We start from the raw sequence: 20,867 nt of genomic DNA on the forward strand, positions 1-20,867 counted from the left end.
TGGGAAGGAGGACCAGAGTGAAAGCGGTGAGGGGGGTGTCAGGGCACCCAAGAGCACCCTCTAGGCCCGGCGGCAGTGGAGCAGGGTCCCAGGCTTGCTATGGAACCCCAGGCCTGGGTCAGTGCCTGGGATGCAGGGCGCCTCCTGCAGGTATGATGAAGGCATCAATGAGTAAACGATGGCGGGGAGTGTGGGCGCCCCCAGAGTTCAGGGTTTGGAGAGTCCGGGGCAAAGGCAGGAGATGGGTCAGGGCAGTTTTTGGCTGGGCTGTCTGTGCCCGGCTCACTGGCTCTGTGGCCGGGGGTAGGCGGGCAGCACAGGCTGAAGTCCAGACTTCCAGCCCCAGGGTGGAGTCTGCCTGGGGGTGAGGTTGGGGGTGCCGACTTGGTTTACCTACAGGGGTTCTTCAAGTGTGGTCCCCAGACCAGCAGCCGCAGCAATATCACCGAGACCTTGTTAGAAATGCAAACTTCCAGGCTCCATCCCGGACCTGATGAATCGGGAGCACCCCCCAAATAAACCAATGCAATAAACTCCCACAGACTCATCCCCAGCCCCTAGATTCCTTCTCTGATCCCCAGCTGCTCCTCTGGTTTCCATCCCAGCCCCTCCACCTGGAATCCTGTACCGCCCCCCGCCCCCCCATATAACCCCCCAGACCCCGTTCTCTCTCCCTGGCAGCCTTCTTGCATGGAGGCTTCCCAAAGGTGACCTGACCAAAGCCAAATCAGAGCAACTTCTGCTGGCCCAGAGGGAGGGGCCTCTACCCCTCCATGGCACTTGGGTATGTCCCCTGAGGACACCCCTGTCCACCAGCTCTGTTCCCACCCGACTGACGCTTGGCTAGAGCTCCCCAGCCTCTTGCTGCTGGCAAGGCCTTTCCTGGCCTCCGAGAGGGGTCAGCGTCCTGCTTGTCCTGCCACAGCCTGGGCTCCCGGCCCATGAGATGACCAACAATAATAGCCACTGGATTAACATAGCAGGCATTGTCTTCCTCTGACCATAGGGTGGGTATTAGGTGTTCGTCCATCATCCTAAAAATAGCCAGTAAACAGGTGTAGCCCCTGCACACCAGCCCTCTGGATGCTCTTGGCATGCGGCTGGTGACAGAGGGTGGGTCAGGGGAGAGAGGGAGTTAGTGTCACCAAGTTCCAGGCATGGGGTGTGGGGCGCCGTTTGGAACCTGGGAAACCCACCAGGAGAGGGTGCAGAGCATCTGTGGACCCTCAGACTCCACGAACTTGAAGGTCAGCTCAGCCCCAGGACCCTCACTGGGCCCCCTCAGCACTGTTTACATCACCCCCAGGTCCAGGCGCCTTCCTGGCGCACGTGTACCAGAGCCTCAGAAGATGCCCGAATGTCAAGCCTTTTGCCCTGTTGGAGCCTGGGCTGTGGGGCCTGGTTTCCACATTCCCTTGCGAGAGATGCAGGGTCAGCGAGACGGCTCCCCTTCCCCCGGGCCTCCCGGTGCCCTGGCCCCATCCCTGCTTGGAGCCCCATCTAGTCTGCTGTCCATTCCCCCTTTCCGGGGCTGCCGTCTCCTGGGTGGTGGCCGCTGTGTGCACAGGCTCCGTGTCTCCTGAGCCTGGGACACGTGTGTCTTCAAGCCCGCCTGCTGCTGTGCGTGCTGCGGTGTCCCCTTCGCGAGGTGTGTGTGTGGTGGGCGGGCGGGGGGGGGGGAGCGGTGAGGCGGGAAGGGCGGCGTGTCTGTTCTATTTTTAGCCGCCAGTTGCTGTGGGCCGTAGTTTTCATAGCTTCCCCTCTGCTTTCCCCCCACAGTCTGCAGTCAACCGCAAGGCGAGACCATCTCACCCACGGAGACCCAGGAAGGTGAGTGTCCACCGCCCGGGCAGTGGAGCTGGTGCTCCGGACTCAGGAGCAAGCGAGGGCTCGGATGGCGAAGAAGATGGTCTCGCCTGTGCCACGCCTGTGTTTGTTGGTGGACGGTCCTAAGACAGTCCGCAGCATTTAGTCCCGTAGGGCGGCCTCTGCCCTGCTAGACTGTGGCTGGAGGTGAGCCCCCTGCCCGTTTGGAGCCGTGAGCAGGATTTTCCAGGCTGCCCAGGGAGCCCCCGGCAGAGCCTCGAGGACTGTTTTCACACCGCAGCCCAGCCGTCCCAGGAGGGAGAGGGGCGCTTTGGGGACCAGAGGGGGCAGAGGGGCTGCGTTTGGAAGTTGAGGGGGAGCTTGGTGAGCAGTGCCGGGGGCGACGCCTGGGTCGGAGGAGAAGGAAGGAGCGGGGGCAGCACTCGGGGGCTGGAAGGCTGCACCTACGCCCGCCGCCACCGACCAAGGAAGCCGTCCTGCCTCTTTGTTCTTTGTCTTTGACAACTTGCTTGGCGCCCTTTGCTGTCTGCACAGTGGACAGAGCAGGTGCGGGCAGAGCGCCAGCCAGCCTCCTGGCTCTGGCGCAGAAAGGGGGCTCTTGGGGGAAGGCAGGGGGACAGCACTGGGGTGGGAGCTCGAGAGCCTGTGAGCACATCAGTGAGGACCCGAGGCGGGGGTGGGGGGGTGGGGGGGTGGGGGGGCTCTCTTACGGGGGGCGGGACCGGAGACTGTCCCCAGCAGCTGTGGGCGGGCTTTCCTGTTCAGAGCTCAGGGTGCTGGGGGGTCCACAACTGCAGCCTTGGGAGCACAAGCCTTGTCAGCAGTCAGTCAGGGAGGACCGGATGCCCTTGAACTGAGGTCCAAGATCGGGGGTGCGGGCGAGCCGGGGGAGGAACACAAGCCTGAGTAGAAACTTGTGGTCCTTTCCCTGCTCACACACAGTCACGTACACACTCACACTTACACACACAGACCCACACATAGCCGCAGTCTCGGTCTCACGGCCTGGCTGGCCTTCTGTCCCACCCATGGGGCCTGGGGGAGGGCAGCCCAGGGACCCCCACCTCCCACTGTGGGTCCCGTTATCTCTCTCTTGCTGTTGGGGGCCGGGAGCACGGCTCTCCCACCCTCTGAGCTGCCGGCTCCATCATGAGTTCTTATCTTGTCTCTGCTTGTCTTCCAGGGGACCTGTCGAGGGGTCCCGTCTGGTGGGTGTCAGCGCAAGGCTGGGACCCCTTGGCCTGGTGATTGTCAGCGGGCGGGCCGGGGGTGGGCCCAGAGCTCGGCAGGACGCCTGGCCTGGCCGGACAGGTAGTGGCTGTCTAGGGGGTGTGGACACGGCTGGACACCCCCCGAGTCCCTCCTCAGTGAGATCTGTGCCCCCGGGGACCGTGCTGCAGGGGCTGGTGACAGAAGGTGGGCCCGGGGTGGGGAGGGCTCTTTCCCAGCTGCCCCTCCTCTCTGGACCGCCTCGGTGTCTTCAGAGGAGTTCGGCCCTAGAATAAACAGCTGGCGATAAAATCTAATTGCAGCCAAGCATCTCGGGAATGTGTGGACTGTTTCTACTCCCCTCTGTGCCCCAGGGTGACAGCTGAAGCTCTGGGTCACACTCCCTCCACCCGCGCCTCGCCCTCCCCCCACCCCCGTGGCAGCGGCAGATGGGGCGTGGTTAAGGATGGGAGATTCAGGAGGGGTGGCTGAGCCCCACCCAGGCTTCCTGGGCACGAGGGGAAAGGGTGGAATCGAGGCAGAGGCGGAGGCGACGGTGGCCACTTTGCACGTGTCCTTCAGGGTCAGCCTTCTCCTACGCACACCGGGTTCTGGACCAGATCCAAACTCCTGACCCTGTGCTCTGCCCTCCCCTGGCCCCATCCCCTCCCTGATCCTTCACTTCATAACCCAGCTCAGGGCTCCCGACCGACCGCCCTGCGCACCGGCTCCCACCCCAGCTGTGCCCCTCCCTCCCCGTGTCTTTTGCACAGTGCCCACCCCCTCCACTGGAACGCTCTCTGTCCAGCCCGGACCAGAGGGTGGTCAGGCCTGGCTGTGGAGCATCCCCCTTTATAGCTCGAGGACCCCCTCTTCGGTCTGAGCCCCAGACTCTCGGACTGAAAGGGGTCCCAGGGTCACAGGTCAGGGGGCTTCATACTGTGCTCCACGGGCAGAGGACCTCACGGAGGAGCATGGGGGTCCTGGGCTAACCCCCCTTCCACCAGGGCCAGCCGCTCTATTGATTGGACTTGCTTTGAACAAAGGGTTCAAGAACTAAATATTAAATGGAAAACAAGTTCTCTAACTCCTGATTTTGCAGAGGGAAAAGCTGTCCCAGAGAGGGCTAGGGTGAAGACCAGAGTGGGACACAGGGTTTTGCCCTGACTCCTGGCCTGACCCCCCTGCAGGGCCCCCTCAAGGACCTGTCCCAGCTCATCACCATCCATGTGAATGGTGCCCCCTGGAGGTGTGCCATGTGGTGGCTTCCTGTGGCCTGTGCTCACTACTCCAGACCCTGCCCTCTCCGAGACCTTCATGACCACCCACTGCCCACAGGACAGTCTGTCTCACCCTGTCATTCGAGGCCCCGTGAGCGAGCATCCACCCCCCAACTCCAAACGCATTTCCTGTGTATTCCATTCTGTTCCCCACAGGTGTCAGCAAACGTTTTCTGGAAAGGGCCAGATAGGAAATATTTTAGGCTTTGCAGGTTACATAAGGTTCTGTCGCATATTCTTCTTTGCTTTACAGTCTTTTAAGCAAACAGTCCAGTCCTGGCCTGTGGGCTGTAGTTTGCAGATCCTGGTCCTACACACCTGCCCAGCAGAACCACTTTTGATTCTCATCTTGTTTCTTTGCCTTTGTAAGGTTTCTCTCCCCTGTGAATGAATGAGTAAATGAATGGAGAGAAAAAAGAGTAAATGGACAAGTATTTACCCCATCCTGACGCACTGGAAGGCGATATGTCTGATTTCTCCTTTCTGCTATCAGACCTTCTGTCCCAGGCTGGGCGGCTGACACAGCCCCACGGCCCAGCCAGGTCGGGGTGAGGGCAGGAACTGTAGCTGTCCCTCATCCATGGTTCCTTCCGCCCCAGGTGCCGCCCCACCGCCGCCATGCCGGAAGTGTAAGTAGTATTGCCTCCCCACCTCCCCGGCCCCCCGCCCCACCCTGGGGTCCAGGAAGGCATGTCCCGTTGTTGCAGATTTCAGACCATCTGTTCGGTCCCTGAAGCAGTTCCCCGGGAGACCAGATCCTAAAACAGGCACAGTCTTGAGAGCCGGGGTCCCCAGGGTCCACGTGTCCTCCCAGGCTTTGAGCAGAACTGGCTCCCAGTTTGTTGCCGGAAGACCCTCTGGGCCTGTGTCTCAGAGTTTGTTTGCACTGATCAAATGGATGGATCACAAGCCCCAGGCCATGATTTAACATTACCCAGTAGATGAACAAGCTTTGGGGAGGTACCTACTCGCCCGGGAAGGAAGTTTTCACAGCCTAGGACCTCACCTTGAGGTTTCCATCCTCCCCAGTGTACAATGGCTGGTGTTTCCCAAAAAGGCCTCCAGTAGCCCACGGGGCCTCAGGGTTTCTATTCTATTCTGCTTGTCCTCGAACTGGTCCCCCTGCCCGATGTCTGCTTTCTTTCTGGTGTGCTGTCACTGCGCCCCTCCCCCAGCCTGTCCACAGGGTCTGCTGTCGCATGGATGCTATGCATTGTTCACACTCACTCTGTCTTCTGCTCTCCCCCCTGCCCCCCGCCCACCCTGGCCTTCCTGTGATGGATGCCTGCAGCGAGGTGAGTAAGACTGGGGGTGTCTCTGTCCTGGCGGACGTTAGACAGGTGACGGTAGGGTGGGCATTTGAGGAGAGAGAGCTTGGGTCAAGGCCTGGGGAGGGGTGCTCAGTGGCTGAGCAAATTCCCTGGAGAATATAAACCTTGGGGGAAGATTCTGGATGTGGGGCTCCTCAAGGTCCAGGGAGGGGGCGCCCCAGTGCATCACGTCCCTGGAAGGTGGTCCTGGGGCTGGGACCAGACAGAGGCGGTGTGACCCTGCACCCATGCTGACCACCAAGCAGTTCTCCGTCACCGGGTCTGAGAGCGCATCCAGCTCTGGGGGCCGTCCTGTCCTTGCATATCTACATTGGAAAGGTGGGAGGGGATCATCCCTGGGTTATTCCACCCTCGCCCACCACCGGACACTGAGGGAGTAGCAAGAGGATCCTTGCCCTCCCCTCAGGACTTAGACAGCCCTGCCTCCCATACAGCCCAGGTCTGTTTAGGCTGCTGAGGACACACACAGCCTGTGTCCCGCCCCGCCTGGGGTGGGGACTGCAGCTGGGGAGCTGTGGACTCAGGGCTGGCAGGCTGGGAATTAGCAGCACGGATGGAGGGGACACTCAGCAGAGATTCTGTTTTTCCATCGTCGTGTGACTCTCTAAGTTTCACTGAGGCTCATATGAAAGTGAGTCCCTGGTGACTGATGGTCAACGAGGTGGCCAAAATCTCCCCCGGTGGTGGGGAGACGGTGAAACATTTCCGTGGGTGCATGACAGTGTAAACCGCGGCTGGTGATGCTGGTGATGATCATAGCAACAGGCCATTCCCTCGCAACCACGCGGACCAGACACACAGCAAAACCCTGGGCTTTCGGAGAGGAAAAGACAGACCACCCTGAATAGCTGGATTAGAAGCATGTTCCAGGCACGAAAGCCCCTTCATTCTCTCCCACGGGGACGGCTCAAAGCCAATTGCTTCTACTTTACACACAAGAATAGCAAACCCAAGCTGTGTCCGGGGCTCAGCAGAGTAGCTGCAGGTTGGGGGGTGGGGGGGTGGGCGGTCACCAGTAGCACGAGAAGTGACCGCCTGTGTCCAGGAGGAGACAGGAGCCCTCGGAGTTAGGGATGGAGCAGCCCCCCTCTCGCTTCCCTGGGGGACGCTGCCACAGGGCCAAGACCTATTAGGATGTATCTAGTCAGCAAGAGATGTCAAGCATTTTTAATAAGAAGAGAAAATATTGTTTTCATAACTGAGAGCAATTTATATGGATTGTGTTGACATCAAGAAAAGTTTTGACGTCTAAAGAGATAAGCTTCTTTATTGAGGGAACTCACGGCTTACTTCTCTGACGTGACACAACATTGCCCCAGAGCGCCAAGCCGCGTGCCTCATCCACGCTGCTCGAGGCTGGTGCTCACCCATGATCTCATTCTGTCTGTAGTCCCTTTGTGGACCGGGTAAGGTGGGTCTCAGCATCCTGACTCACAGATGAGGAAGGGGGTGCCCAGACCCCGTGACCCACACAGTGTCTTGCAGGATTCAGCCCCTTGGTCAGGGAGCTGAGTCTCTGAATCTGAGGGGTGCAATCACAAGATGAGCTTTTAAGGGACACTGAGGCGAGGATTCTGGGTAAGGATGGTGACAGGCTGGCACTCATCCTGGCCTGGTCCAGATTTCCGGTTCTGTAGCCTCCACCTCACCCGTCTCTCCTCCTCTTTCTCCTCAGAGAAAACCCAAGATTACTGCCTCCCGCAAACTCCTGCTGAAGGTGAGCGGGGTCCCGGCTCTGGGGAGGCGTCTGGGGAGGGAGAGGGGTGCAGTGCACCTCTGGGGGGGAGGGTCGTGGGAGGTCAAAGAGGAGGGAGACCAGAGTCGGGAGGAGGAGGAGGATGAGGAGAAGGGATGGAGGAGGAGGGGATGGAGGAGGAGGGGAGGAGGAGGACGAGGAGAGGGGATGGAGGAGGAGGACGAGGAGAGGGGATGGAGGAGGTGGATGATGAGGAGAAGGGATGGAGGAGGAGGGGATGGAGCAGGAGGGGATGGAGAAGGAGGCGGCAGAGGGAGTCTGGCCGGAGCCCGGAGCCCGTGGTCAGCGGGTGGGAACCCGGAATTCTGGTCCTGGCACCTACCCGGGGCTTGGCAGGAGGCGAGACCAACTTCAGGGTGGGACCCCTGGTGGGGGCAGAGGGCTTGCTTTATTTTGGTAAGAGATTCTTTCTTAGGAGCTCTGGGGCCCAAAAAGATGAGAAATGGTAAGAGGAAGATTGAAGGACAGTAAGGTCCGGGGTCCAAGAGCGCGTGTGGTCGTGTGTGGTCTGCCGGGGTTTGGTCTCACATGGCCGCGCACACACTCCGCTCTCGGCGGCCGCCTGGTTCACAGGCGCCCAGGGCTGCCTGGTGTGGGCCTCCTCCGGGGCTGAGCTCGCAGTCGGGGGCCCGCCTTCCCTTCGCGCCCCGATGGCAGGTGGGGGACGAGGGGCCCCGCTCACGGGCTCCGTCCTGCGCAGAGCCTGATGCTGGCCAAGGCCAAGGAGTGCTGGGAGCAGGAGCACGAGGAGCGAGAGGCTGAGAAGAGGCGCTACCTGGCGGAGCGCATCCCGGCGCTGCAGACCCGCGGCCTGTCGCTCAGCGCCCTGCAGGTGAGCCCGGCGGAGGGGCTCCCGACGGGTGACCGCTCGGCTCAGAGCTCTGTCCTTTACAAGTGGCTCCTCCCTCACCTGGTCTCATTAGTCTTCACAACCCCGTGTGGCGGGGTCGGGCTGGGGCGGGGCATTGGGTCCCATTTTACAGGCGGGAAGGGAGCCTCAGCAGGGAGAAGGGGCTTGCTGGGGGTGGGGTGCTGAGCAGGGGACAGGTCGTGTATCAGACCAGCATGACGGTGCAGGGCGGGGAGCTGGGCAACGCTTGGGAGGGCCCATTTCTCCAGACTTGCCCGTCCTTCCCCTGCAAATAGGCCTTTAATGTTATTATAACATTGATAAGAGTTTAAACACCAGTGACTGCAGAGTGAAGGGACCGGAAGGAAATACAGATCGCCTTTGACTTACAATGGGGTTATGTCCCAAGAAACCCATCGTCAGGTGAAACTATCGTAGGTCCAAAGTGCACTGTCTACACCTCGCCCACCGCACATCACAGCTCACCTGGCCCAGCTTAACCATGTGAGGACCACTCACGGTAGCTGAAAGTTGGGCGAAATCAACTAACACAAAGCCTATTTTATAATAAAGAGTTGAATATCTCGTGTAATTTACTGAAGATGAAAAAGCAGATGGTTGTCTGGTACAGAATGGTTTTAAGTGTGTCGGTGGTCACCCTCATGAGCGCGGGGCTGCCCGGGAGCTGGGGCCGCACTGCCCAGCACCGAACATCACTAGCCTGGGAAGGATTAAAATTCAAAATTCCAAGTACGGTTTCTACTGAATTTGTATTGCTTTCTCACCATCATAAAGGCAAAAAAATCATAAGCTGAACCATCGTAAGTCAGGGACCATTTTTTTAAAAAGATATTTACTTACTTATTTTGGGTGTGCCAGGTCTTAGTTGTGGCATGCAGACTTCTTAGTTGTGGCATGCGGGATCTAGTTCCCCGACCAGGGATGGAACCCAGGGCCCCTGCATTGGGAGCTCAGAGTCTTACCCACTGGACCACCAAGGAAGTCCTACCATTTGTAGACCAACATGTCACCAATGGTTACCTCCAGGCGGTAACCTATGTTATTACTGCCTGGTGGTAATAATTCCTATTTTACTATTAATTAAATAATAATCATTATTATCACTAATTATTCCTATTTTATTAGTAGTAGTAGTATTTTTTTGTTTGTTTGTTTGTTTGTTTAGGCTGCACCATGCGGCATGCGGGATCTTAGCTCCATCGAACCCGTGTCCCCTGCATTGGGAGCATAGAGTCTTAATCACTGGACCGCTAGGGAAGTCCCCTTATTTTATTATTTTTGCTTAATATATAATTTTCAAAATTTCTACAATTAACTTACGTTCTTTTTATCATAAGAAAACTTTTTAGTGATAAGTACATTCGGAAAGGAAAACAAAGGACTTCCACTCAGAGCGAAGGGGTCCATCAGCCCCTTGCACAGCTCAGGTCTTGACGAGGTGGAAGAGGGGCCGGGCACCCGGCTGGGAGGTGGAAAAGGGGGGCTGGGGGCTGAGTGGCTCCCTCATCTCCCTTCCTGACTCCCCTGCTTCCCCAGGACCTGTGCCGGGACCTGCACGCCAAGGTGGAGGTGGTGGACGAGGAGAGATACGACATCGAGGCCAAGTGCCTGCACAACACCAGGGAGGTGAGCCAGGGCTGGGGGGTGGCAGGGGCACAGCTGGAGCAGGCTGGCTGGGTGGGATAGGGTGGTGTCTGGGGAGGTGGGCGCAGCCGGTGCAGGTCAGGTGGGTGGCGGGTGATGTCTGGGGGTGTCAGGTGGGCATTGACATGGCAGTTGTGGACCAGGTCCCCGTCCCACTGCTGGTTCTGGGGAGTGGCACTTAGGAAGCTCTGGTCCCTGCACTCCATCCCCCAGGGCTGGAGTTGGGCAGAGAGAAGGTGATGCTTTTCACACAGATGAAAAGCACAGACTTCCTCCAACCTATAAGGTGGGCTCTTCAGTGGAAGAGAAGCCACCCCTTTTATTCACCCACACAAATAATCATAGCCTGTTAATACCACCTTACCTCGCAAACGGCTTTCATGTGCATTGTCCCTTTGATCCTCCTTGCACGCCTGTGGACGAAGTGGGTGCTTTTATCTGCACCTGACAGATGAGGACACAGGTTCAGAGAGGCTGAGAAACTCGGCCCAGGTCACACAGCAGTGGACCTGGGATGGGCCTGGCCTCTGACCCTGACTCCAGTCACTCAGCACTCCCCTGGCATGGGGCGCGGGGCGTCAGCTCCACCCAGACCCAGCTCTAGTGCGGTGGGCAGAATGCGGAGGGACAGGGTTCCTGCTGCTGGAGTGGGCACCTGTTCCAGCAGAGGGGTGGGGAGGGACTGGAGCCACTGCCCTCCTTCCCACTTCTCCTCAGCAGGAATGACAGTCTGTGGGTTCACGGACCCCCCAGAATTTCCTCCTGAGGTTGCACCCTGGAAATCCCCCAGGGGGCTCGGACATGGGGTTTATCCATCCTGCTGGACCAGGGCTGTGCCCTCAATGAGCTGCTCTGAAGGCTCACTGGGAAGGGACTGGTTAGAAGCGGGAATAAGAGGAAGTGGCCCATCCCACTGCAAACAGGGCTTCCGAATGACAATTCTGTCTCTTCCCTCCGTGGCCGCCATGGCCGCCACGGCTAACGGAGTTCCCTCTCCGAGTCCCACTCATCCCTGTACCAACGGAATAAGATAGAACAGAGGTGGCTGTTTGCAAGGTGACAGATAGTGGGTCTGGGTGTCCCCGAGGGCCTGGCCTGGAGCCTGGAGAAGTGGGGCCTGGCTGGGGCCCGGAGCCCTGAGCTGCCTCCTCCCCGCAGATCAAGGACCTGAAGCTCAAGGTGCTGGACCTGCGTGGGAAGTTCAAGCGCCCCCCCCTGCGGCGCGTCCGCGTCTCGGCCGACGCCATGCTGCGCGCCCTGCTGGGCTCCAAGCACAAGGTGTCCATGGACCTGCGTGCCAACCTCAAGTCTGTGAAGAAGGAGGACACGGAGAAGGTGAGCCCCCGACCTCACCTGATGTGGCCTCGGCCAACCCTGCAGCCCCCGCAGGAGCCCCGCCAGCTGGCAGAATGTTCCAGGACCCCTGGGAGGCCAGGGGAGGCCTCACCACCCTGTTCTGGGAGAAGGAGAGCCGGGATGTCCCACCTTTTAGGGGAGGCTGACTTCCCATCCCCCAGCTGCTCCTGCGCAGGGAGGGCCTGGCGCTAAGTGTCCCCTGTGTGGCCGCCCACAGGAGCGGCCCGTGGAGGTGGGCGACTGGAGGAAGAACGTAGAGGCCATGTCCGGGATGGAGGGCCGCAAGAAGATGTTTGATGCTGCTAAGTCCCCGACCTCCCAGTAGAGGTACCCAGAGCCAGCTCCCCACTCCCAGGCCCCAGTTTACAGGGCAGCAGGGACCCCAGGACAGCGGCTGGCGGGCTGGGCAGGGTGGTCGGGGGAGAGGAGCCCTGAGGTGGCTCAGTCCTGGTCCCCCCGAGACTGTGGGCACATCATTCCTGCTTTGGGGCCCTTCACTCCCTCACCTGCAGCATTGGGGTTGCATCAGCTCCGTGATCCCCCAGGTGTATCACCTGGGGTGCAGATGATCTGGCCCCTCCCAGGCCTGCTGGATCCGAGACTCTGGGGTGGGATCAGCCCCTGGGTGACTCTGATGCCAGAGCGTAGAACTCCTGGATTCCATGACCCCCAGGGCCTTCCAGCTCTGACTTTCCAAAGGTCTAAAGCACTTTTAACTGCCTCCTGGGGAATCCTGCAAAGTGCCCAGCACTGGTCGGGGGGCTTCTATTCAGAGGAGACAAGGCCACCCACTCTCCGAGGAAGCTACTGGAGAAAGCAGCCAAGTTAGGACACGTGAAGCCCTCTGTGGGCGTGCGGAGGGCACACGCAACAGGGCAGGGTCTGTCCGATAGCCCTGTCCGTCTGAGAAGCCTCCTGGAGGGGCAAGCTCTCCGAGGATGTGATCGGATTGCAGACGCAGGAGGGCGTGTCGGGGGCTGATGGTGCAGCCAGAGCTCAGAGGTGGGGATTAGCCACACGTGGGAGGATGCCCAGGCGGGCGGGCACGAGGAGCCCCGTGGGGAGGAGCGGTGTGAGGGGGGAGAGCTGAGGCTCGTAGGAGCCCCTGTGGACAGCAGTCCAGCCTGGGTGCCGGGGTGAGAAGACCTGGGAACTGAGGGCTGCTGCCTCTCCGTCCCACAGGCAGCTGGCCAAGCCGTGCTCCGGGTGCCCTGCCGGCTCCTTCCTCCAGCCCCGCCCGCTGGCCTCTCAGCATACGCCCCTGCACTACAGAGCGCCCCCCCTGCTCCCACGTCTCCCCTCCAGCCTGGGCGCCTTCCGGCGGGACTGGGATTAACAGACACGAGAGGGGAGGAACAGCAGCGTCTGAAGACCTCGCCTGGCTGGCGGGTGGGCTCCCTGGGGCTCCAGGCCGCTGTGGTGCAAACAGGCCACAAGGAGGCATGCACCCTCCACTCTGTATGTCAAGCGCCCGTGGGCGTCACAGCCTCTCCATTAAAACCAGTGTCCTGGTCACTTCTGCAGCTCTGGCTGTAAGCACCTGGGGGAGGGGGAAGGCAGGGAGCCTGTGAGGGAGGCTGTGCTGGGCTTCAGGCAGCAGCTCGGGTCAGCATGGAGGGCCACCTGCTAAGGTCCCCCTGGTCCCCCTTCCATCTGGTCCAGTGACACCACACAGCACAGCCTCACCCCCAGGGTGCTCAACTCAGCCCAGCCTGCCCTGCAGCTGTCAAGGGGCCCCTCCATTCCCAGCCCCTGGACCTGCTGCTCTCACAGGGCCGTTCCCCCGGCTCCCCTCTCCCGGGTGCCCTGGTGTACCTGACCCTCGGGGCTGAGCAGTCAGGTCTGTGTGCTGCTCAGCACCTGGCCCAGCCAGGGGGATGCCCTGCAGTTCCACCCCGGCCAGCAGGCAGCTCCTTCTTCACGCCCGCCCTGGGCTCTCCCGTTGCGTCCTGGGCCAGCCCTGTCCACCTGCATCCACCCTCCCTGACTGTCTTTCCTTCACACTCCTGACGGACCATGTGCCCCAGGACTGATTCTGTCCCAAGGTGGGGCTGTCAGTTGTCTGTCCTCCAGGTCAGGTCCTTTCTCCATCCCACTGACATCTGGACCAAAGCCCGGTGAGGGATGCAAGTCTGCTGGGGTGGAATGGGGGGCCTGGGGGCACCCCCCCCCATACGGAGGACAGCGGTTCCCGTGGAGCAGAGACCAACGTCTGGGCCAGAGAGGGCCTGGCTTTTCCAGGCAGTGTCATGTGACTCCTGAGATATGCCTACGAGGAAGCAGCTGGTCCCCGGCCCGGCCCTTGGCGTTCTGGCCGCCCGGCACTGGTCCCAGGAGAGGCTGGGCTGTGCGAAGGGCCCTCCACCTGCCTGTGAGCCCCTGTTCTGCCCTCTGCTCCCAGTGCATTATCTGCCATAAATGCCAGAAGCTGGGAGCAAAGTGCAGCACCAGGGGCCCCTGGGCTGGGGTCTGGCTCCCGGCCACGCAGCCGGCCAGCCCCTGAAGGACCAGCAGCCCGAGATGTGTTGGGGGAAGAGCACTCTGCCTGGGTCCTTGCTGCAAACAGCTCAGTGGGCACAAAGGCGGACGTGCTCAAAGAAGACAACTCCTAGAAACACGGAAACTCTCAGGCACAGACACACCCAGACACACCCAGACACACCCAGACACACACACACACACACACACACAGCTGGAGAGCCCGGCGGGGCTGGTCCAGGCACAGAGCCTGGCTTGGGTCTCGCGCTTGGCAGCCACACACACACCCCCTTCCCTGACCCACAGGTCACTGTGGCCAGCCCGGGTCCGTAGCGTGGCCTCCCCCCTCTGCTTCCTCTCAGCCCTGGGAGATCCTGGCCCCGAGGTGCAAAGGCAGTGCTCGGTTCCGCCCCCCGACTATTGACCCGGGGCCCAGCACGCTGGGGTCCCCACCCTGCCCTGCAAAGCCAGGCCTGACTCAGAGCAAACGCCTGGCGCAGAGAGCCCGTGGGAGGAGGGCCCTCTGGGAAAGGGCCCCAGCCCCACCCAAAGGCCTCCGGGAGGATGTCCAGTCCCTTCTGCTTCCTGGCAGGGCCAGACCTAGCCTGCCCCCCGTGCAATGGAGCCCTGAGTGGTGACGGCCAGGGGGCTCTGTCACAGGGCTCCTTGGGGTGGCAGTGGGCGGGGCTGGCTTAGTTGTGGCCACAGCAGGGCCTGGGCGGGAGGCGTGGTCTCTGGAGAGAGAGAACCACGATTCCACCCGGTCCCCACTCACCACGCAGGGACGCAGCCTGGACGCGAGCAGAGCCGAGCTGGGAGCTGGGCCCCACTGAAGACCAGCGGCTGCAGCACTCACTCCACTCCAGGCACTGCTCTCTGCACCCGAATTAGCTCCTCTAACCTTCACGACACCCCATGAGAGAGGGACCACCACCACTCCCATTTCACAGATGGGAACAGTGAGGCACAGAGAGGTTAACACCCTTCCATGGTCACACGGTTAGTGAACTCAGCAGGTCTGTTAGAGCCCGGACTCTTAGTCACGACTTAATAACATGCCTTATCAGAATCACACCATTACGTTCTCACCAAAACCTAAGGAGTAGACCTTGTTATTTCAGATTCATTGACACATGAGGAGACAGAGGTTGGGAGAGTTGAAGTCACTCACCACGAGTCACGGGCTGTGACAGCTGCAGGCTGGGGACAGGGACCTGGGTCAACCTGCCTTGGGGGTCACCCTTTTCTGGGATCAGACTTGCCTCAACAGAGCCCGACCTGTAACTTTCCAGAAGGGATGTGGCCGGGGACCAAGGGCAATGCATACACACCTTGGAGTTCGCCTGTCTCCAGAGAGGAGAAAACATTCAAATGAGATGCAAATGCACCCAAATGGGCAAAGGGGCCGACTTTCTCCAAGAGCAGGGATGCAGACCTATAGCAGCAGCTGGGCCAGCAGCTGGAGGGGGAGCTCCTGCCTCCTGGAAGGAACGACCAGGGCAGAGCACCACCTGCTACACCCCTGCCTGCCCCAGAGCCTCAGGAGGCCAGCCGCCCCCCAGGTCTCTATATCCACGGGGCAGGAGGCCGAGCCCACTGTCTGTCTGGGGCCCACCTCGCAGCAGGATGGTCAGGGCAGGCCCAGGCTCAGGGCTGCAGGCACTGGAGTGTCCTGCCAAGGAGGGAGCCCGTTAAACATTAGCCCCAATGGCCCCCCACGAAGCGAGTCAGGCTCCCCGCAGGGCTCCCGGCTGGCCAGGTTCGTTCCAGGTGGGTGACTAAGCTGCTGAAGCCTGGGACAGGCTGCTGGGACCAGTGCGGATGGCAGCTGCCTCTCCTGACCCCAGCAGGGCTCCCTCCTCAGCAACCCTAAAGCCAGTCAGCGGGCCCTCCGCTGGAGGTGAGTGATGGGCACTCTATCCCGAGACACACTCCTAAGCGGGTCCCTGAGGCCACAGCTGAGCAGCGCTGCCCCCATCTGCCCGTGGCTCTGGTGCACAGGGCTGTAGCCAGCTTCTGGAGGCCCAGAGAGGGAGACTGAGTTGCTCAAGGTCACAGGCCTAACCAGGGGGACAGAACAGGGCCCTGGACTCCCCGTAGGTGGACAGAGCTCTGGTCTCCCGGCCAGAGGCAGTGGTCCGGGAGCCTGAGCGGGTGGCCCACCTCTGGCCCCGGGTCAGCACCCACCTGGCTCCACCGGTTGACACAGGCTGGGTGAGTCCCGCCCTTGGCTCTGGGCTCAGGAGAGAAGTATGGCCACACCTGGATGCCAGGGCAGGTTTTCCAACCCGGGAGCCCCGGGGAGGAGTGAGTGTGTGTGTGCGTGCGCGTGTGTGCTCGTGGCCGTCCATCGGAAGGGGTGAGCCTGGTGTGTGTGCCCGTGTGCCCGTGAGGGTGGTGGCTTGCTTGCCCTTGAGTGTGATGGATGCCCACATGGCCCTCGTTTTAGAATTTTCCAGACGCAATTCTCCTGATTGGATCTCTGTGACCCAACTTTCTACTGCTCCACTGCCCGCTGAGGAAACCGGGCTACTGCAGTGAAGTTTCCATAAAGCTACATGTATTCAGTGAAAAGGGTTCTCCTTTTCTCAAGTATGCATGCCTTAATTCTATTATTTTAGTATCAAGATACCCTGTACTTATGGGGTGGGAGCACAGGAAGTGGTAATTGTTGTCTTCTAATTTCTTACTTCAAAAAACAAAACGGTGGCAACACCATTTGTGTATTCATATTTTAAAAAGTATTATTAGTTCGTGAAACCCAAAGCCAGGGAACCATTGCCCTGGATTCTTTAGGGTGTGGGTCTTACCTCTCAGTCACAGTCAGGCTGTGACTTCCAACCCCACTGGCCTGGGGCCAGGGATCCCCTGGTCTCCACTCTGGCCTCTTTGGGGAAAAAGAAGCTGCCTTATGCCTGTGTAGACAGGGGTTGGGGACCGGGGATTCCAGAGCCCGATGTCTTCCTTGGGAGGGGAAGAGAGAGGGGGCTCCCTCCTCCCACCGGCTGGGGAGTCTTGAAAACTCCCGTCCTGGACCAGGGGATTCCCAGGGTGATAAGCCCTGCCTTCCTGGATTCTCCCCAGGGGAAGTGGCCAGCACACACTCACAGTTATTAACATATGCACAGAATTATATGGTGAACACCTCTGTGCCAACCACTCATTTTAAGAACTAGGGAACTGCAATTCAATATCTTGTAATTATCTATAACAGAAAATAATCTGAAAATAAGTAAGTAAATAATTATATAAATATATATGTATAACTGAATCACTTTGCTGTACACCTGAAACTAACACGATATTGTAAATCAACTATACTTCGATTTAAAAAAAAGAACTAGGTTATTGCAAATGCTTTTGAAGCCCCTGCACACCCCTCTCCAACCATAACACTTCCCCTCCACAAAGGTAAAAGCGATCCTCAGTTTTGCGTGTTTTATTCCCCTGGTTCTCGATGTTTCTGGCTCCCAAAACAATGCATTGCGTCTTTTTGTCAACCTGACATAAATGCATGCTTTCTTTTTTTTGTTTGTTTGTGTAAATAAATTTATTTCTTGTAACTTTGCTCTGTTTAGATTATGTAGTTTTTGTTCAGTTATGAGAACAATCCTTAAAGGATGGTGGATTATTGGCTAGCTTAATGGATGGAATAGGAAAGTGGAAAATGTAAAATGTCAGGAAACATACATTCAGAGCTAGATAAGTTTGTTCTCTGAACCTAAACTGACTAATCCATTACGCACAATCTCCTCAGAAAAAAGCATGAAGATTCTACTAACTGATACATAGGGTTTCCTCATTCAAATAAAAGTAGATATACCAGCTAATCTAGAAGCTAGCTGAAATACAAAGAAGAAATCCCAATTAGAAGAATACCCCACTTTCAAGATAAAATGCATGCATTTAAATGCGGTCCATCTGGTTGAAAGTTGGCACAAGATACTAAATTCTTCCCCAAAATAGAAAGCACAAATGAAGATTGGGGAGGAGTCTCACTTTATGATCTTGCTCTCAGATTGCTTAGCATGGACTTCCCTGGTGGCGCAGTGGTTTAGAATCCACCTGCCAATGCAGAGGACACAGGTTCGAGCCCTGGTCCGGGAAGATCCCACATGCTGCGGAGCAACTAAGCCCGTGGGCCACAACTACTGAGCCTGCGCTCTAGAGCCCACGAGCCACAACTACTGAGCCCACATGCCACAACTACTGAAGCCTGTGCGCCTAGAGCCCGTGCTCCACAACAAGAGAAACCACTGCAATGAGAAGCCCGCGCACCGCAACGAAGAGTAGTCCCTGCTCACCACAACTAGAGAAAGCCCGCGCGCAGCAACGAAGACCCAATGCAGCCATAAATAAATAAATAAATAAATAAATAAAAAATTGCTTAGCACTCCTCCACTTGCGAATACACTTGAGACAGTAGGTGTGGTTGCAGTTGGAGAGGGTCCCGAAGCGGCGCTCGCTGGGGTTGGCTTTCTCATAGACCACCTCCATGCAGACCACACACCATGTCCTTGCTGCGCTGCACAGCAGACGAGAGCTCCACGTCCTTCTCATGGGCCTCGAAATGCATGCTTCTGCTTTGAAGTTCATTAGAGGTGAAGATTGTAAAATTCACCCCTGTGAAAGAACGAAATGATGAAATACCACCATTTACTCACCCTTTTTCCTGTGAATAGGCCTTTGGGTGGTTTCCGGAGTTTTGCTACTATAACCAGTGCTACTCTGGATGTTCTGAGCTCCTGCTGGTGCCCATGGTCAAGGTGCCAGGCCATCAGCACTTTCTGGTTTGCAAGTACACTCCTGCAGCAATTTACCATCAGGGTGACCCAGATCCTGGAGAAGAAGGGTCCTAGATGCTGAGAGCGCCCGGCCCAGCCTCCCAGATGACACAGAGGGGATCTCGGGCTGTGTGGGGTTTCCTGTTCTCCTTCCCAAAGCAAGTTAGTGCAATTCTGTAAACCTACCACGCTAAGTGCTAGTGTAGACAGGGGGGTGAATGAAACACTCCTGCTGTCCCCAAGACGCTCGGGGCGTTGCAACACGGGCACGGATGCCCTGAGCACCACCCTTGCCCTTGTGATTGTCCCCTTCTCCCGCCCGCCCTGCACAAGCCCTCGGGTGCCGTGGAAAATGCAGGCCAGGCTGTCCTGAGCCCCGCCCCGACGTCCAGCCATGTGCTGGACAGCTCCCCGGGCTGTCCTTGCGGCCCTCACATTCCAATGGCTGAGGCCAGGGATGCTGCTGACCACCTCACAGGGTGCAGACAGCCCCACGCCAAGGGCTCTCAGGCCCCAGGTGTCAATACTGAGGCTGGGGCCCCTCGGGCTAAGGTCACCGGCCTTAGCCTTCACTGGCCCCTCAAGGTAGCAAGTGGGAGTCACCTGGCCTTCTCCCCTCCACCCGGCAGCCAGCCCCATGACCACTCGGCCTTCCAGACCTCCGGCCAACCCCTCCTCCCCCTCCTCTGTGCTCAAGTCCTTCTTTTTTTTATGGACTTAAAAGTAGTCCCCTCGGTGGTGGTCTCCCCCCTCCAGCCTGGTTAGTCTTGCTCTCAAAGTCTCGGGGGCCTTCTCACTCGGAGGCCATCTGCCTTGTCATTTTCAGCTATTGTGCAGGGTCATGGCCAAGTCCTGAGCTCAGGGCAGCATGAGGCCCCCTTTCCCGGTGCCGTGACGGGCACACGATGCTTCGGGCACACGAGCTCCTCTCCTTGCGGAACCACGTTCCACTCGAGACCCCACATCTCCGTTCACACCCCATCCTGTAGCGGGTCCCTCGCCCCCTTCTCTGATGAGTGAATTCCACTCAACCTTCAAGCCCAACCCAGATGTTCCCTCCCCTTGCAGGCATCCCCAATCCCTCCATTAGGATTAATCTCTCCTGATGACAGTTTCAATTTTCATCACAGCCTGTCTTGAACACGGCTTGGGTGTAAGGACACTTAGGAGTACACGTGTGTACGTATGCTTATGCACACGTGTGTGTACGTATGCTTATGCACACGTGTGTGTACGCATGATTAGGCGCACATGTGGATTAGGAGAACATGTGGATGTGCACCAGCATGTGTGTGCCTCCACTGCCAAACTGGGACTGTCTTGGGGTCAGGAACCGAGTCCCCATCATCTTTGTGTCATTGAAAGCCAGCGCTATTTGCTGATTGTAGCAGGTAGAATTATGTTCCCGCACAAAAAAATGGTCAATTCCTAATCCGTGGTAGCTGTGAATGTGACCTCACTGGGAAATCGGGTCTTTGCAGATGTGATCAAGTTTAAATGTGGTCATATTGGATCAGCGTGGGCTGTAATGCAAGGACTGATGTCTTGATAAGAAGAGGGAACTTTGGACGCGGGCACAGAGACACCGGGACGGTTCCCTGGGACTCTGAAGAAGGCAGACATGGAGTCACGTGGCGGCAGGCCCAGGGTTGCCAGCCACCACCAGCAGCAGGAAGACAGACGCAAAGAAAGGTCCTGCCCTAGAGCTTCTGGAGGGAGCATGGCTCTGCTGATGGACTTCTAGCCTTCAGAACAGTGGGAAAATAAATATCTGTTGTTTTTAAGCCACCTAGTTGGTGACACTTTGTCACCGCAGCCCTGACATAGCAGCAAGCACAGTGCCTGGCACACAGGAAGGGTCTAGTGAATATACAATGCCTGCCCTCAAGGAACTTTTGGGGCACTAACATGCACATAATTCACTTTTCCTTACTTCTGGAGTTGTCTACACACCAATCTTCCGTGTCTTTGGGTTTTTGTGTCCATAGACAGGGTGCTGGAGTTTGGGCTTTTAGAGACACGGCTGACTGTCCGCTGGTTTCATGAAGTGTCCCTGGAAGGGCCAGGCTTCAAATGACTGGGATCATTTGTCCTTCTCTGTTGAGATGTCACCACTGACAAACCATGGGAAGGACATTCTCTAGGTCCCCAGGGGTCAGCAGGCTCCCCAGGAAGTGTTGGGCCCCAAATCCCAGCATCCAGGGACCTGGGTTATTGCCAGCCCCTCTTTCTCTTTCCCTGGAAGAGCCAATGGTCCAGGGCCTGCCTTGGCCTCTGCAGGGGTCTTGTCAGCTCTCCCGCTGCTCACCCCAGGATCACCAGCGTGCAACC

General features: G+C 58.3%; 1 protein-coding gene across 1 annotated transcript; it reads left to right on the forward strand.

The window, feature by feature from the left end:
• Positions 1–7,265: 7,265 nt before the first annotated feature.
• Positions 7,266–12,789, forward strand: TNNI1 (troponin I1, slow skeletal type). Its single transcript, XM_061185240.1, has 6 exons — positions 7,266–7,364; positions 8,104–8,235; positions 9,811–9,900; positions 11,077–11,253; positions 11,492–11,601; positions 12,457–12,789. Exons 2-5 carry the CDS (start codon positions 8,110–8,112, stop codon positions 11,597–11,599), a joined length of 501 nt encoding a protein of 166 aa, XP_061041223.1. The 5' UTR covers positions 7,266–7,364; positions 8,104–8,109; the 3' UTR covers positions 11,600–11,601; positions 12,457–12,789.
• The last annotated feature ends 8,078 nt before the right edge of the window (positions 12,790–20,867 follow it).

Source organism: Eubalaena glacialis, chromosome 3, assembly GCF_028564815.1.
Source record: "Eubalaena glacialis isolate mEubGla1 chromosome 3, mEubGla1.1.hap2.+ XY, whole genome shotgun sequence".
NCBI classification, from domain to species: domain Eukaryota; kingdom Metazoa; phylum Chordata; class Mammalia; order Artiodactyla; family Balaenidae; genus Eubalaena; species Eubalaena glacialis.

What these genes read in the sequence shown, in the direction of transcription:
- TNNI1 (XM_061185240.1), top strand. Translation starts at nt 8,110, where the DNA reads ATGCTGGCCAAGGCCAAGGAGTGCTGGGAGCAGGAGCACGAGGAGCGA. An exon ending in TGTCGCTCAGCGCCCTGCAG is followed by an intron (nt 8,236 to 9,810) that starts GTGAGCCCGGCG and finishes CTGCTTCCCCAG; the next exon opens with GACCTGTGCCGGGACCTGCA. An exon ending in GCCTGCACAACACCAGGGAG is followed by an intron (nt 9,901 to 11,076) that starts GTGAGCCAGGGC and finishes TCCTCCCCGCAG; the next exon opens with ATCAAGGACCTGAAGCTCAA.